The 16,739-nt window shown below is 36.9% G+C and overlaps 1 protein-coding gene across 1 annotated transcript in view; it reads right to left on the bottom strand.

The window, feature by feature from the left end:
* The window catches only part of KIFAP3 (kinesin associated protein 3), a 155,873-nt gene that overhangs the window by 133,382 nt on the left and 5,752 nt on the right, over nucleotides 1–16,739 (bottom strand). The window contains exon 2 of the mRNA XM_043484947.1: nucleotides 3,599–3,730. Within this exon, the coding sequence (XP_043340882.1) occupies nucleotides 3,599–3,730 (132 nt within the window). The remainder of the gene's footprint in view (nucleotides 1–3,598; nucleotides 3,731–16,739) is intronic.

The raw sequence follows: 16,739 nt of genomic DNA, 5'->3' as shown, positions 1-16,739 counted from the left end.
GTAATAGAAAAACTTTCTTCTCTTAGTGTGTACATTTTTGTCCTAAATCCTTCCCTTATTAAAAGACTATATATATATATATATACATATATATATATATACACACACACACACACACATATGACTACGATTTAATGTCAAATATATATGACTAGCTGTGTGTTTACTGATTATTTCTTTAATCAAAAAACATAATCTTCATTAGGCATTCCATGCCTATTAAGAACACAAAAAACTCACCAAAAATGTGCATATTATTTTCAGATCATAACCGTAGGTTTCTCAGAAATATTCAGAAAAAAGGGATTCTGTTGAAGGTGGGCTTATATACTCCTTTACCCAATAAGGGAGAACGAAATACATCTTTTGGAGCTGAATCATAGCACTGACTGCCACATTAAATTAAATTTAATGATGACTTAATTTCACATCTATCTCAATCTATATGAGTTTCTCCCTCAAAATCCTCACCCTAGCCACCATCATTGATAAATCCTCTTGAACTATTAACAAACCATATTCTCCTTTTGGCCTACAATATGACTCCTCTCCAAATCTTGAGTGACCAAGGATGACTATCACAAAGTTGGGTTACAGAGGTTTTCTTCCTTACTGATGTTTAAGGAACTATAAACAGTCTATAGTCAGTCTATAGTAACTCTTTCCAGGTGGCTGACTCTCTAGTGAATATATCCCTTGTCTTGAGAGCCTACAGATTTTCAAACAATAACAATATTCTCACTTACTCTCATTTCAAATAACAACAACCAATTCTCACTGGTTGAATAAGACTACTACTACACTCAGTTCAGTCAGTTCAGTCGCTCAATTGCGTCCAACTCTGTGCGACCCCATGAATTGCAGCATGCCAGGCCTCTCTGTCCATCACCAACTCCTGGAGTTTTCTCAAACTCATGTCCATCGAGTCGGTGATGCCATCCAGCCATCTCATCCTCTGTCATCCCCTTCTCCTCCTGCCCCCAATCCCTCCCAGCATCAGGGTCTTTTCCACTGAGTCAACTCTTTGCATGAGGTGGCCAAAGTATTTGAGTTTCAGCTTCAGCATCAGTCCTTCCAATGAATACCCAGGGCTGATCTCCTTTATGATGGACTGGTTGGATCTCCTTGCAGTCCAAGGGACTCTCAAGAGTCTTCTCCAACACCACAGTTCAAAAGCATCAATTCTTCGGCGCTCAGCTTTCTTCACAGTTCCTCTCACATCCATACATGACCACTGGAAAAACCACAGCCTTGACTAGATGGACCTTTGTTGGCAAAGTAATATGTCTGCTTTTTAATATGCTATCTAGGTTGATCATAACTTTCCTTCCAAGGAGTAAGCGTCTTTTAACTTCATGGCTGCAATCACCATCTGCAGTGATTTTTGAGCCCCCCCCAAAAAACAGTCTGACACTGTTTCCACTGTTTCCCCATCTACTTCCCATGAAGTGATGGGACCAGATGCCATGATCTTAGTTTTCTGAATGTTGAGTTTTAAGCCAACTTTTTCACTCTCTTCTTTCACTTTCATCAAGAGGCTTTTTAGTTCCTCTTCACTTTCTGCTATAAGGGTGGTGTCATCTGCATATCTGAGGTTATTGATATTTCTCCTGGCAATCTTTTTTTTTTTATTTATTTTTATTAGTTGGAGGCTAATTACTTTACAATATTGTAGTGGTTTCTGCCATACATTGACATGAATCAGCCATGGATTTACATGTGTTCCCCATCCTGATCCTCCTTCCTGCCTCCCTCCCTATCCGATCCCTTCTCCTAGCAATCTTGATTCCAGCTTGTGCTTCTTCCAGCCCAGCCTTTCTCATGATGTACTCTGCATATGAGTTAAATAAGCAGGGTGACAATATACAGCCTTGATGTACTCCTTTCCCTATTTGGAACCAGTCTGTTGTTCCATGTCCAGTTCTAACTGTTGCTTCCTGACCTGCATACAGGTTTCTCAAGAGGCAGATCAGGTGGTCTGGTATTCCCATCTCTTTCAGAATTTTCCACAGTTTATTGTGATCCACATAGTCAAAGGCTTTGGCATAGTCAATAAAGTAGAAATAGATGTTTTTCTGGAACTCTCTTGCTTTTTAAATGATCCAGCAGATGCTGGCAATTTGATCTCTGGTTCCTCTGCATTTTCTAAAACTACTACACTACTAAGAAACTAAAATCTAAATTTAACTTATGAAATGTGGATGCATGAGGTTCTAAAGGCAAAGACCCCAATCTGCTAGCTTTTCTTTGGAAATCAAATGAATAAAAATATCAAGAGATTTCAAATTTTTTCAATATGCATAAAATTTAGGCAGCAATCACAAACACACAAATGGAAGACAGTGTGAGAGAATACAAAAAACTGAGCATGTGAGTTAAAATCTACACCATTAAGTATGTGTGTATACATATGTGTATCTCTTCAGTCTACTGGATTATCTCAGGACTCATTTATTTTTAAAGAATTATCTATGAAATTTAGTGTCCTAACCCAAATAAGAAGACAGACTAGAGATCTTAAGACAGTAGGTAGCTTCTCTTTTCAGGTTGCTGTGCAATAAAGTTTCTTAACTGAAGCACAATTAAAGTTTGGGGTCAAATAGTTTTTTCTTAGTAGGTGGCTATTCTGTGCATAGCAGATGCTTAGCAGCACCTCAGCCTCTATCCACTAGATAACAAGAGCACCTTCCAGTATGACAACCAAAATGTTGCCTGAGGAAAAAAATTCTAACCAGTTGAGAACCACTGCTATGCATTTAAACTGCAGTGCTTCTCAGTGAGCTAAATAATATCACATGCACTCCTAGTATCCTGACTATACTTAACTACATTATATTCCACACTATGTACTTAATCACTGAATATACCAAAACATACTAGCTTTTTAATTAATTCCCAAGTCCAATATTTTTCTTCAGGGAAGAAAGCTGGGAAACAATATTAGGTGATCTCAGACCCTCTCTATTTCCACAAAACTATGGCAGGAGTGCAAGATCATTGCCAGCAGAACTGAAGACAAATCAAAAAGGCCAGTTCCCAAGGGACTCCTGAAAGTACTACAAAAGCAGAAAGGAAAGTGTGAAGAATACTGGGAGATCTAAGGTCAATTCACTGAGTCAGAAAACGCTTGTCCTACTATTAACATCTTTCAGAGGGCTGGATTTTTAAGGGATGAATTCAAGGTACATGTCCCATTTCTGAATTCTAGAATTCATATAACTTTCTGTAATTTCAGGGAAGAAAGAACAATATGGTATCAGCTAAAATATAAACTTGCTAAATTAGGCTAAAATGTCTAATATAAACATATCTCTTATAATTGATTTCACAAGTCATATTCTATTATATGCATTTACTAAATGGGATTAATAAGAACAGGCATGTTTCATTAGGTTCCAATTAAGTTCATAAACATGATTTTCTCTGAAATATACTCTGTATTTATAGCTTAATATAGTCTCTGCTTCACTAAGATAATGTAGGTTGAGAAGAATGCCATAGTCATTCATTATCTACGCAAATTTAAATAATACCAGATTTCTACAAACTACGTATAAGGTTTACTACTTTCAAATATGCACAAGTGAAGAAAACTTACATTTTTTGGCATTCCTTTCGTTCTCCCAACATGGGATCTCCCATTTCTCCAAGAATGGTAGCTTCCACTTCATATTGAACAATAAGTGCTTTTTCTGATGGATGTACATCAATATTTCCTCCTTTAACTTTCCTATAAAAGAAAAACAGGCATAGCTACATTAAAAGCTCACAAAACATAGAAGGTGTTTATCTAGTTCCTAGTTCCAAAAGCACGTGTGTTAGATTAACACATGCATTTAAATCAGATTTACTCTTGACTTGGGCCAAGAAATAACTCTTTTTCTCCAATTTTATAAACTCTATGTTATACATATAATTCTTGGTCTTGCAGAAAGTACCTTTATGAAGAGCTCTGAAAAAAACTACATTTACCCAAAGAATCATGCATAATAGCCAGTGAATAAAAAACAAAATTAAGATGGTTTTGGAGAGAATAACCTCAATTGAAAGTCAGCAATTTAAAACCAAAGGCAGCTGCCCCAAAATTTATATTAAAAAAAAAAAAAAAACCTACTCAATAGTTAACCCATTAACTGTATCACAGAATGACATGAAGAAATTATCCAAATTGCAAAATAATACTGTTATCAATTAACATAATTATATAAATGAATTAGTACCTAAATCATGCACAAATTGTGTAACAAAAGAGAATTTACAGGTTATATTCTATAGTCACGTGCCCAGAATTATAGTGACATTAGCAAGCTATAATCCCTGTGCTGTACATTACATCCTTGCCACTTACTGTAAGTTGTTTGAACCTACTAATTCCCTTCATCTATTTTGGCTCTCCTCTTACACTTCTCCCCTCTGGTGACCACTAGTTTATCTGTATTCTCAGTGTCTGTTTTTATGTTGTTATACTTGTTCATTTGTTTTATTTTATATTCTACCTATAAGTGAAAACATACAGTATTTGTCTTTCTCTGCCTTATTTCACTAATCATAATATCTTCCAAGTCCATATGTGTTCTCACAATGATGAATTAATCACTATTTGTTACTGGTCACTTCAGCAGCTGATAAAACAAGTTTTATTAAAAGAGACTGAAGAGACTGCAATGGAAGCAAGTAAAATTTCTCACTGTAATCAGAGCTGGTTATCTGCACGGTGGGATCTTTTAGTCTAATGGGAAGGAAGAGAACTGTGACAACATCTTAAATTCCAATAATCAGAAACTCAAAGCTTTTTCTTGAGTAGGATTAATTGGCTTATTATGCATATTTCAATGTAATTTTAAAATAATTTTTCACTTCAGTTCAGCAACCCCAGTACTGAATTTATATAGGAGGGGGTAACTGTATCCAATTGAAGAGAACGATAAGGAGAAAACATAACTGCAGATCCTAAGAGCGACCTCACACTAACACTTTCAAAGTGGGTCTTCCACATATTAACAACTGACAGAATTTCAGAATTCTTTATTACAACAAGGCTACAGAGGTAAGCCTTACCCTCTTAAGAGGAACTTCAGAGCCTCTTGATAAAAGTGAAAGAAGAGAGTAAAAAAGCTGGCTTAAAACTCAACTTTCAAAAAACTAAGATCATGGCATTCAGTCCCATCACTTCATGGCAAATAGATGGGTAAACAATGGACACAGTGACAGACTTTATTTTCTTGGGCTCCAAAATCAATGCAGATGGTGACTGCAGCCATAAAATTAAGACGCTTGCTCCATGGAAGAAAAGCCATGACAAACCTAGACAGTGTATTAAAAAGCAGAGACATCACTTTGGTTCTGTATTCTATATTAGAACAACAATTAAGAGTCAAGTGTAGAGACAGAGTAGGAAATCAAACATACAGAAGCTAAAGTCTAGGTTATGTCAGCAACTAAACTAACTGAAAGAAAGATATCCAGAAGAAAGCTTATAAAAAATAAAAGCAGAAACTAGGGATGCCAGTAAAAAACAGAGAATTAGAAAAGTATGGATGTGTGTATATATACACACATGTATACACACACAAACAGAGATATATACATACATGTTAAAGGGAATGGTACTGCTTCTAAAAGGTAAGATAAATGCATGTAAATTCAAGTTAGCAGTCAAAAGCTAGAGAAACCACACGAATTCAAGACAGTAAGAAAGTACAGCTAAAAAACAAATGTTAATATAGCACTAAAGAAACTGTTTTCACTATAAAGAGAAACAGTTATTCCCTTCCTGATGAGATGGACAGCAACCCCAGTACTGAACTTAAACAGGAGGGGGTAACTGTATTCAACTGAAGAGAATCATAAGGATAAAACATAATTGCAGATCCTAAGAGCAACCTCATACTACACTTTCAAAGTGGGTCTTCTACATATTAACAACTGACACAAAAGCATAATGGTTTTCCTTTGGTTTGATATTTTGCCTTTCCCAAGGAAATCAAATAGTTGAAAGAATTTCACTAATCCTTTTCAGTTTTGGGGGTTTCTTTTGCACATGGATTTTAAAGAAACTAATTAATTTTATTTATTTCTTTACCACTAGTACAATTTGTTTATTGTAGAGAAAAACAAAACACAGAAATTAGCAAACAGAAAAAATAAACCAAAAAAACCAGGAGAAACCAATCGTTATGATTTTAGCACATATACATCCAGACATTTTCCTATCTAAATGTAAATAACATATAACCAGAGACTGTTAGCTCTAGAATTTCGTTAAAGAAAAGGCTTAAGGTAGCAATTTGGTAGGGCTGAAACTATATTTTAATAGCAACTGACATAAGATTGATACAAGTACTAATTGTTTCTATCAATGTGAGGGCTGATGGAGATTATGGGTATGATAAACTTCTTCCCTGTTCCCCTTTGCACTACTGCTAAATATATAAAATACACATATTACAAGCTAAGTTCATGTTATAAACACTGTGTGCATTAAAAATACATTAACAATTTACCATAGGACTTCCCCAGTGGCGAAGTGGCTAAGAATCTGCCTCCCAATGCAGGGAACACGGGTTAGACTCCTGATCTGACAGATTCCACATGCTGTGGAGTAACTAAGCCTGTGTGCCACAACTACTGAAACTGCACACTCTAGAGCCCATGAACCCCAACTACTGAAGCCCATGTGCCCTAGAGCCAGCAACCCGCAATTACTAAGTCCACATGCTTCAACTAATGAAGTCCAAGTGCCTAGAACCTGTACACCACCACCAAAAGAAGCCACTGCACTGAGAAGCCTGTATATTATAACTAGAGAATATAGTTATAATTCTCGCTCGCCTCAACTAGAGAAAGCCCGCGTGTAGCAATAAAGACCCAGTGCAGCCATAAGTAAATAAAAAAAAAAAACCTTGTCTTTAATACTTCATATACTCAAATTCCAGATACTCCCATTTGTTGAACACCTTGATTCTTTATTTCTAACTTACACTGCACAAAATTTACAGGATTCCCTCACAAAACAGTCAAAACCACTGCAGTACACTTGGCTGATCTACAAAGTAGTTTTTCTAAAGGTTCAAAATATTTTATAATTCAGTCACTCTGTATTTATGTATGATATAAACATTTTTCAATTGATAACCATAGTTTCAAATTCTATTTTGGTTAGTAAAATATTCCAGCTTGTTTGGGCAAAATCAAGAATTATGTCTGTAAGTAATTTGCTTTTACCATAGCAATGCACCTCATCAAAATATATACTTGTATTATCACCATAAAATGAATAATTTTATCTTAAATGCAAACTTCCTAACTGAATTTTACATGTCATTCATACTGATGACAGATATTTAACAATCAAGAGAATGAACTTCCAAATACCTGGAACTCATCAATCAGTGAGAAATAATTTAGCCCATTATTGGAATTACCTGATTTACTATTTGTAACACCTAAAGAAGCTCTATACAGTCAGCAAAAAAAAAAAAAAAAAAGACCAGGAGCTGACTATGGCTCAGATCATGAGCTCCTTGTTGCCAAACTCAGACTTAAATTGAAGAAAGTAGGGAAAACCACTAGACCATTCATTTAGGTATGACCTAAATCAAATCCCTTACAAATATACAGTGGAAGTGACAAATAGATTCAAGGGATTAGATCTGACAGAGTGCCTGAAGAACTATGAATGGAAGTTCGTGATATTGTACAGGAGGCAGGATCAAGACCATCCCCAAGAAAAACAAATGCAAAAAGGCAAAATGATTGAGGAGGCCTTACAAATAGCTGAGAAAAGAAGAGAAAGAAACTAAAGGCAAAGGAGAAAAGCAAAGACACATCCATCTGAATGCAGAGTTCCAAAGAAAAGCAAGGAGTGAAAAGAAAACCTTCCTCAGTGATCAACGCAAAGAAATAGAGGAAAACAATACAATGGGAAAGACCAGAGATCTCTTCAAGAAAATTAGAGATGCCAAGGGAACATGTCATGCAAAGATGGGCTCAATAAAGTACAGAAACAGTATGGATCTAACAGAAACAGAAGATATTAAGAAGAGGTGGCAAGAATACACAGAAGAACTATACAAAAATGATCTTCATGACCCAGATAATCATGATGGTGTGATCACTCACCTAGAGCCAGACATCCTGGAATGGGACGTCAAGTGAGCCTTAGGAAGCGTCACTATGAACAAAGCTAATGGAGGTGATGGAATTCCAGTTGAGTGTTTCAAATCCTAAAAGATGATGCTGTTAAAGTGCTGTACTCACTATGCCAGCAAATTTGGAAAACTCAGCAGTGGCCACAGGACTGGAAAAGGTCAGTTTTCATTACAATCCCAAAGAAAGGCAAGGCCAAAGAATGTTCAACCTACCACACAATTGTACTCATCTCACAAGCTAAAAATGCTCAAAATTCTCCAAGCCAGGCTTCAGAGTACATGAATCATGAATTTCCAGATGTTCAAACTGGATTTAGAAAAGGCAGAGGAACCAGAGATCAAATTCCCACATCTGTTAGCTCATCAAAAAAGCAACAGAGTTCCAGAAAAACATTTACTTCTGCTTTATTGACTACACCAAAGCCTCTGACTGTGTGGATTACAACAAAATATAGAAAATTCTTCAAGAAATGGGAATACCAGACATCTTACCTGCCACCTGAGAAATCCGTATACAGGTCAAGAAGCAACAGTTAGAACTGGACATGAAATAACAACTGGTTCCAAATAGGGAAAGGAGTATGTCAAGGCTGTATATTGTCACCCTGATTATTTAACTTATATGCAGAGTACATCATGCAAAATGCTGGGCTGGATGAAGCACAAGCTGGAATCAAGATAGCCAGGAGAAATACCAATAACTTCAGATACGCAGATGACACCACCCTTCTGGCAGAAAGCGAAGAACTAAAGAGCCTCTTGATGAAAGTGAAAAAGGAGAGTGAAAAAAGTTGGCTTAAAGCTCAACATTCAAAAAACTAAGATCATGGCATCTAGTCCCATCACTTCATGGTAAATAGATGGGGAAATGATGCAAACAGTGAGAGAATTTCCTTTTTTGGGCTCTGAAATCACTGCAGGTGGTGACTGCAGCCATGAAATTATAAGATGCTTGCTCCTTGGAAGAAAAGTTATTCCCAACCTAGATAGCATATTAAAAAGCAGACATATTACTTTGCCAACAAAGGTTCATCTAGTCAAGGCTATGGTTTTTCCAGTAGTCATGTATGGATGTGAGGGTTGGACTGTGAAGAAAGCTGAGCGTCAAAGAATTGATGCTTTTGAACCATGGTGTTGAAGAAAACTCTTGAGATTCCCTTGGACAGCAAGGAGATCCAACCAACCCATCCTAAACGAAATCAGTCCTCAATATTCATTGGAAGGACTGATGCCGAAGCTGAAACTCCAACACTTTGGCCACCTGATGCGAAGAGCTGACTCATTTGAAAAGACCCTGATGCTGGGAAGGATTGAGGGCGGGAGGAGAAGGGGACAACAGAGGATGAGATGGTGGGATGGCAACACCGACTTGATGGACATGAGTTTGAGCAAGCTCCGGGAGTTGGTGATGAACAGGGAAGCCTGGTGTGCTTCAGTCCATGAGGTTGCAAAGGGTCAGATATGACTGAGTGACTGAACTGAACTGATGACACTGATATTAAACTGATAACTTTTAACTGTTTTGCAAATTTCTTCTATTAATGGAGGATTTTCACGTTTTTTGTTTTTGTTTTTTTTACATGTACAAGAGAACTAAAACCAATAAACTGACTTAGAAAACGTTGTGCTTTTTAAATCTCAATATGAAGTCAGGCTTCACAGACTGATATAAGAGACATCTTTCTTCACATATGATAACTGTCACCTTCAGGCAGCGTATTCTTAATTACTGACTTCTAAAGTACATCCTGATGTTTCTAGATTTCATATGGATGATGATATCATTATGATCCCTAAAATAGGAAACAAACACTGACTAACACTGTGATCCATATTCATCATTAATTTTCTAAAGAAACAAAAGTTTAGCCCTTAATTTTTCAACAAACAGGTATTTATTTTTGAAAAATTATTCCTGTCAAAAGGATTTATTGCATGTTTGTGTTTAAGACCATGATGCAGGGGGACTTTCAGGGTGATTCAGTGGTTAATATTCCATGCTCCAAATTCAGGGGGCCCAGGTTTGATCCCTGGTGAGGGAACTAGGGACTTTCCTGGTGGCTCAGCAGTAAAGCATCCACCTGCAATGCAGGAGACATGGGTTCAATCCCTAGGTAGGGAAGATACCCTGGAGAAGGGAATGACATCCCACTCCAGCATTCTTGCCTGGGAAATCTCATGGACAGAGGAGCCTGGTGGGCTACAGACCATGGGTCCCAAGAGTCAGACACGACTTAGCGACTAAACGACCCCCTCAGGGAACTAGATTCCACATGTTGCAAACAGGAGCCTGCATGCTGTGACTTAAAAAAAAAGTCCCTATGCCACAACTAAGACCCAGCACAGCCAAATTTAAAAAAGAAAGAAAAAGATCATGTTTATTTCTTTAAACAAATAAAGTGTGATGTAGCAGGCTCCTGAACTCTCCTCCTCCCACAGAGTCTATATCATCTATGAAACAATTTCCTCTGAAAAAACACCCCTAAACTAGTTGAGCAATGTCTACACAGTGAGCAAACAAGAAAACCCACACTGAAGCAAATAAGAAAGACTGAGAGACAGCCTTGCCATAAACCCACCTCTGGTATGGAGACCCACAATTGGGCAAAAACTCACAAACCTGAGCTTTTTACCTGAGGAGTGAAGGATTTGAACTCTGCATCTGGCACCCCAACTTTTAAGGCCTATACCTGAGATATCAGCTCCCAAGATATCTAGCTTCCATGAGACCCAAAAGGCCATAGCAAAGTACTGAAACAGTTCTTAAAAGGCTTGTGCATGCAGGCCCACTCACCCTAGAGCCCAGTGCACAAGTACCTGACTGAAAAGTGCCCATACTTTCTGTTAAAAGGGATTATTTGCTCATCTTAAAGGATTAGCCTGAGGGGCTGGCATCTAATTTAACGCATGAGTCTACTGAAATAATCACGATGGAGGCCAGTATGTATGATCTTTATGCTCTCCAGATCACCAGTATCTACCTTACCCCCCAAAAAAAGGAGCCTGTACCCCTGTCTGGTGCTCCAATTATTCAGACTGCTGCCCAGGGACACCTCTAGATCACCTGACTCTGATGCCCAAAGGGCTTACATTCCCAGGTATACAGGGGCATAACAGATAAAGAATTCTTTACTGGTTACCACTCGCAAGGCACAGCAGAAAGGCAACGGACTGAGGAAACCAATGTTTCCACGAAAGAGACTTCTTAGCTTATCTCCACAGTCATGAATTTAGGGGGCAAGGGTTCTAATTAAACCCACACCTAAGGCTGACTGTCATCCTCTCTAGAGACCTGGGAGGGCAGATGCTATCTTTGAGCCTTCACTCTGTCCCACTAGAGTGCTAGTATCTCTTGAAGGGAGGTTTGTACACATATTTGGAGTGTTTTTGTGGCTGCCACCCAAGTGATCATAATGTTCATGAGTTCAAAGGGACATTAGTGAAAGTAATTTAAAAAAAAAAAAAAACACGTTATTAACTGGCTATTATTCCAGGACTCAGCTCAGAGAGAGCACTCAAAATAAAGTAGGCTACTTGTATAATCACAAAGGTTTGGAAGACAACCAAGAGTTAGGCATGGCTGAATGAAAAAGTTCATCTCCTAAACAAGGCTACTCCTTCCAGAATGGGAGAGGTGGATTTTATTTAATGCATAGAAACCAAAACAGAGTCAAGGAAAATGAAGAAATAGAGGAATGTGTTCCAAGAAAGAATAAGATAAAACCTCAGAAAGAGACTGTAATGAAACAGAAATAAGTGATTTATATGGTAGTAAAAAGTAATCACAAAAATGCTTGCCAAGCTCAGAGGAAGAATGGATGAACAAAGTGTGAATTTCAACAGAGACAGAAAATATTAAAGTACCAAATGGAAGTTACAGAGTTGAAGAATACGATAATAGAACTTAAATATACAACAGAGGCATGCAACAGTAGACTTGAAGAAACAGGAAAATATCAGTGAACTCAAAGATAGGGCAATGCAATGCACCCAGAGAAGCAAAAAGAATGAAAAAAAGAGTGAAGATAGCTTAAGGGATTCATAAGCTTACATCAAGCAGAGCAATATTTCCAATATATGGGTCCCAGAAAGAGAATAGGAAGGGGATGAACACTTATTTGAAGAAATAATGGCTGAAAGCTCCACTAATCTGAAGAAAACAGACAATCAGATTCAGGAAGCCCAGAGAGTTTCAAATAAGATGAATCCAAATGAAGCCACAACAAGGCATATTATAAATGTCAAAAGTCAAAGACAAGGAGAGAATCTTAAATTCAATAAAACAACTTGTGGTATACAAGGGAACCCCCATAAGACTATCAGCAGATATTTAACAGAAATTCTGTAGGTCAGAAGTAGCAGAATATAATCAAAATGGTGAAAGGAAAAAACCATCAGCCAGTTTTTACTCTACACAGCCAGCTATCTTTCACACACACATATCTAGAAACGTAATACTGAATGTAAAACTTCAGCAACATAATACTGAACAATCAATGTGTCAAAGAAAAAATCAATACCTTTAGACAAATAAAAGTGGAAATAAAACATAAAACAAAACTTGATGCTGCAAAAGCAGTTCTAGGAGGTTAAGTTCATAGAGATAAATGACTACATCAAGAATCAAAAAACAAACAAACAAATAAACAAAACAGCTTTTCTGGTGGTCTAGTGGTTAAGAATCCACTTGCCAATGCAGAGGACATGGGTTCCATCTCTGATCTGGGAAGATCCCACAGGCTATGGAGCAACTAAGCCTATGCGTCACAACTACTAAACCAACACTCTACAGCTTGTGATTCACAACTACTGAGCCCATGTGCTGCAACTACTGAAGCCTGCACACTTAGAGCCCAGGCACTGCAACAAGAGAAGCCATGGTTTACACCGCAATGAAGAGTAGAGTAGTCCCACTCACCACAGCTAGAGAAAACCTGCATGTAGCAATGAAGACCCAGCACATCCAAGAATAAATTAATCTTAAAAAAAAAAAAAATCTCAAATAAATAACCTAACTTTACACCTTAAGTTACTGGAGAAAAATATAACAAACAAAACCCAGAGTTAGTAAAAGAAAGGAAATGACAAAGATCAAAGGGAAAATAAATGAAACAGACACTCTAAGGACAAGAGAAAAGATCAATGAAACTCAGAGCTGGTTCTTTGGAAAAGTAAACAAAATGGACAAACCTTTAGCTAGGCTAACCAGGAAAGACAGAGGTGTACAAATACCTTGGAGATCTTAAGGGTTCATTGTTAGATCACTGCAATAAAGCAAGTATCATTATAAAGCATTAAGTATCATTAAAAAACAAGTCATGAAAATTTGTTTCCCAGTGCACATAAATGCTATGTTTACACTATGCTGTGATATAAGTGTGCAATAACACTTTGTTTAAAAATCAATGTACCCATCTTAATTTTAAAATATTTATTCCTAAAAAATGCTAACCATCTGTATCTTCAGCAAGATATAATCTTTTGCAGTAGTAATATCAATGACAACTGATTGCAGATCACCATAACATATATAATAATGACGGAAAAATCTGAAATATTGGGAGAAGTAGCAAATGTGGCACAGCAACATGAAGTGAACAAATGATATTGGAACAATGGTACTGACAGACTTGCTTGGCTCAGGGTTGCCACAACATTAATTTATAAAAATGCAATTATCTGCAAAGTGTAATAGAGCAAAGTGCAATCAAATGAGGTAGGTCCATAGATAAAACCAGAAATAAAAGAGACATTATAATTAATATCATAGAAATATAAAAGATCTCAAGAACTATTAACAATTATATTCCAACATATTAGACAACATAGAAGAAATAGATAAATTCCTAGAAACATACACCACTCCCCCCAAGACTAAATCATGAAGAAATAGAAAGTCAGAATAGACTGATTACTAATAAGATTAAATCAGTAGCAAAAAACCTCCCAACAAGCAAAAGACCAGGATCAGATGGCTTCACGGGTGAATTTTACCAATATTTAAAGTATCAACACCAATCTTTTTCAAACTCTTCTCAAAAACTGAAGAGGAAAGAACATTCCCAAACTCATTTCATGAGGCCAGCATTACCATGATACCAAAACCAGACAAAGACGCCTTAAGGGAGAAAAATAACCTGATGAACATAGATGCAAAAATCCTCAAGAAAATACCAACAAACCAAATTCAACAATACATTAAAACAATTAGCAAATGGAATTTATCCCAGGGATGTGAGGATGGCTCAACAAAACACAAATCAATCAATGTAATACACCCAAACAAAATTAAGAATGAACATCATAAACATCTCAATAAATACAGAAAAAGCATTTGACAAAATTCAGTAAACATTTATGATAAAAACTGTCAATAAAGTGGTTATAGAAGGACAAATCTCAACACAATATAGGTCATATATGACAAGCCCATGGCTAACATTATATTGAGTGAAAAATTGAAAGACTTTCCTGAAAGATCAAGAAGAAGTGAAGGATGCCAATTCTTGCTACTTCTATTCAAATAGTGTTGGAAGTGCTAGCCAAAATGATTGAACAAGAAAAAGAGGTAAAAAGCATCCAAATTAGAAAGGAAAAAGTAATGCCATCACTATTTGCACATGACAAGATACTACATAGAAAACCCTAGACGCCACAAAAAAAACTGTTAAAAACTAGTAAAATTCAGTAAAGTTGCAAGATATAAAATCAACATATATAAGTTAGTTCCCTTTCCTTACATTAATATGAACTACCAGAAAGAGATATGAAGAAAACACTCTCATTTACAAATGCATCAAAAAGAAAAAAATACCTAAGAAATAAATTTAACCAAGAAGATGAAAACTGTAAGACAATAATGAAAAAAACTGAAAAAGACACAAATAAAGGGAAATATAGTCTATGCTTATGAATTAGAAGAATTAAAATTGTTAAAATGTTCATATTACCCAAAGCAATCTAAAAATTAAAATGCAATCCTTATCAAAATCTCAATGCAGAAACTATAAAAGTCTTAGAGGAAAACATAGGCAAGACACTCTTTGACATAAGTCACAGCAATATCCTCTTTGACCCACCTCCTAAAGTAATGGAAATTAAAACAAAAAGAAACAAGTGGGACTTAATTAAACTTAAAAGCTTTTGCACAGCAAAGGAAAACATAAACACAATGAAAAGACAATCCTCAGAAAGGGAGAAAACAATTGCCAATGAAACAAGTGACAAAGGATTAATCTCCAAAATATACAAGCAGTTTATGCAGCTCAATACCAGAAAAACCACCCACCTAATAAAAAATTTGGAGGAAGACAAAAACAGACATTTCTCCAAAGAAGACATACAGATGGCCAACAAACACAAGAAAAGAGGCTCAACATGGCTCATTATTAGAAAAATGCAGATCAAAACTACAATGAGGTATTACCTCAAACCTGTCAGAATGGCCATCATCAAAAAATGTACAAACAATAAATGTTGGGACAGTGTACAGAGAAAAGGGAACCCTTTTGCACTGTTGGTGGGAATGATTCAGTCACTATGGAGAATGGTATGGAGATTCCTTAAAAACCTAGGAATAAAACTACCATATGACCCAGCAATCCCACTACTGGGCATATAAAACCATAACTAAAAAGTCACATGTACCCCAATATTCATAGCAGCACTATTTACAATAGCTAGGATATGGAAGCAACCTAGATGTCCACTGGCAGGCAGATGAATGGATAAAGAAGCTGTGGTACATATATACAAAGAAATGTTACTCAGCCATAAAAAGGAACACATCTGAGTCAGTTCTAGTGAGGCAGATGAACCTAGAGCCTGTTACGCAGGTGAAGTAAGTCTGAAACAGAAAAACAAATTTCGTATATTAATGCATATATACGGAATCTAGAAAAATGCTACCGATGAACCAATCAACAGGGCAGAAATAGACACGCAGACATACAGAACAGACTCTGGACACAGTGAGGGAAGGAGAGGGTGGGACGAATTGAGAGTAGCATTGATATATACACACTAGCATGTGTAAGACAGAGCCAGTGGGAAGCTGCTATATGGACACAGGGAGCTCAGTCCGGTGCTCTGCAACAACTGAGAGGAGCGGAATGGGGTGAAGGGAGGATGGGGGGAGGTTCCGGAGGGAGGGGGCATATGTGTACTTGGGGCTGATTCATGCTGTTGGATAGCAGAAGCCAACACAATACTGTAAACCAACTGCCCTCCAGCTGAAAATAAATTTTAAAATATAAGAAAATCTCAATAGCAATTTTCACAGAAATAGAACAAAAAATCCTAAAAGTGTATAGAACCACAAAAGATCCTGAATAGCCAAGGCAATCTGAGAAAGAACCAAGTTAGCAGCAACATGTGTCCTAATTTTAATCTATTTAATCTACAGTAATCACAGCATAAGGTATCAGCATAAAAACAGACTCACAGATCAATGGAACAGAATAGAGAGCCCATAAAGAAACCCACACATATGTGGCCAATCAATTTACAACATAGGAGCCAAGCATATACACCTGGGAAAAGACCGTCCCTTCAATAAATACTGTTGAGAAAACTATATGGCCACATGCA

This window comes from Cervus canadensis, chromosome 13 (genome assembly GCF_019320065.1).
Source record: "Cervus canadensis isolate Bull #8, Minnesota chromosome 13, ASM1932006v1, whole genome shotgun sequence".
In the NCBI taxonomy this organism is placed as follows: Eukaryota; Metazoa; Chordata; class Mammalia; order Artiodactyla; family Cervidae; genus Cervus; species Cervus canadensis.
Note: the sequence above shows the minus strand (reverse complement) of the source record. Positions and strands in the feature narration are given on the sequence as shown.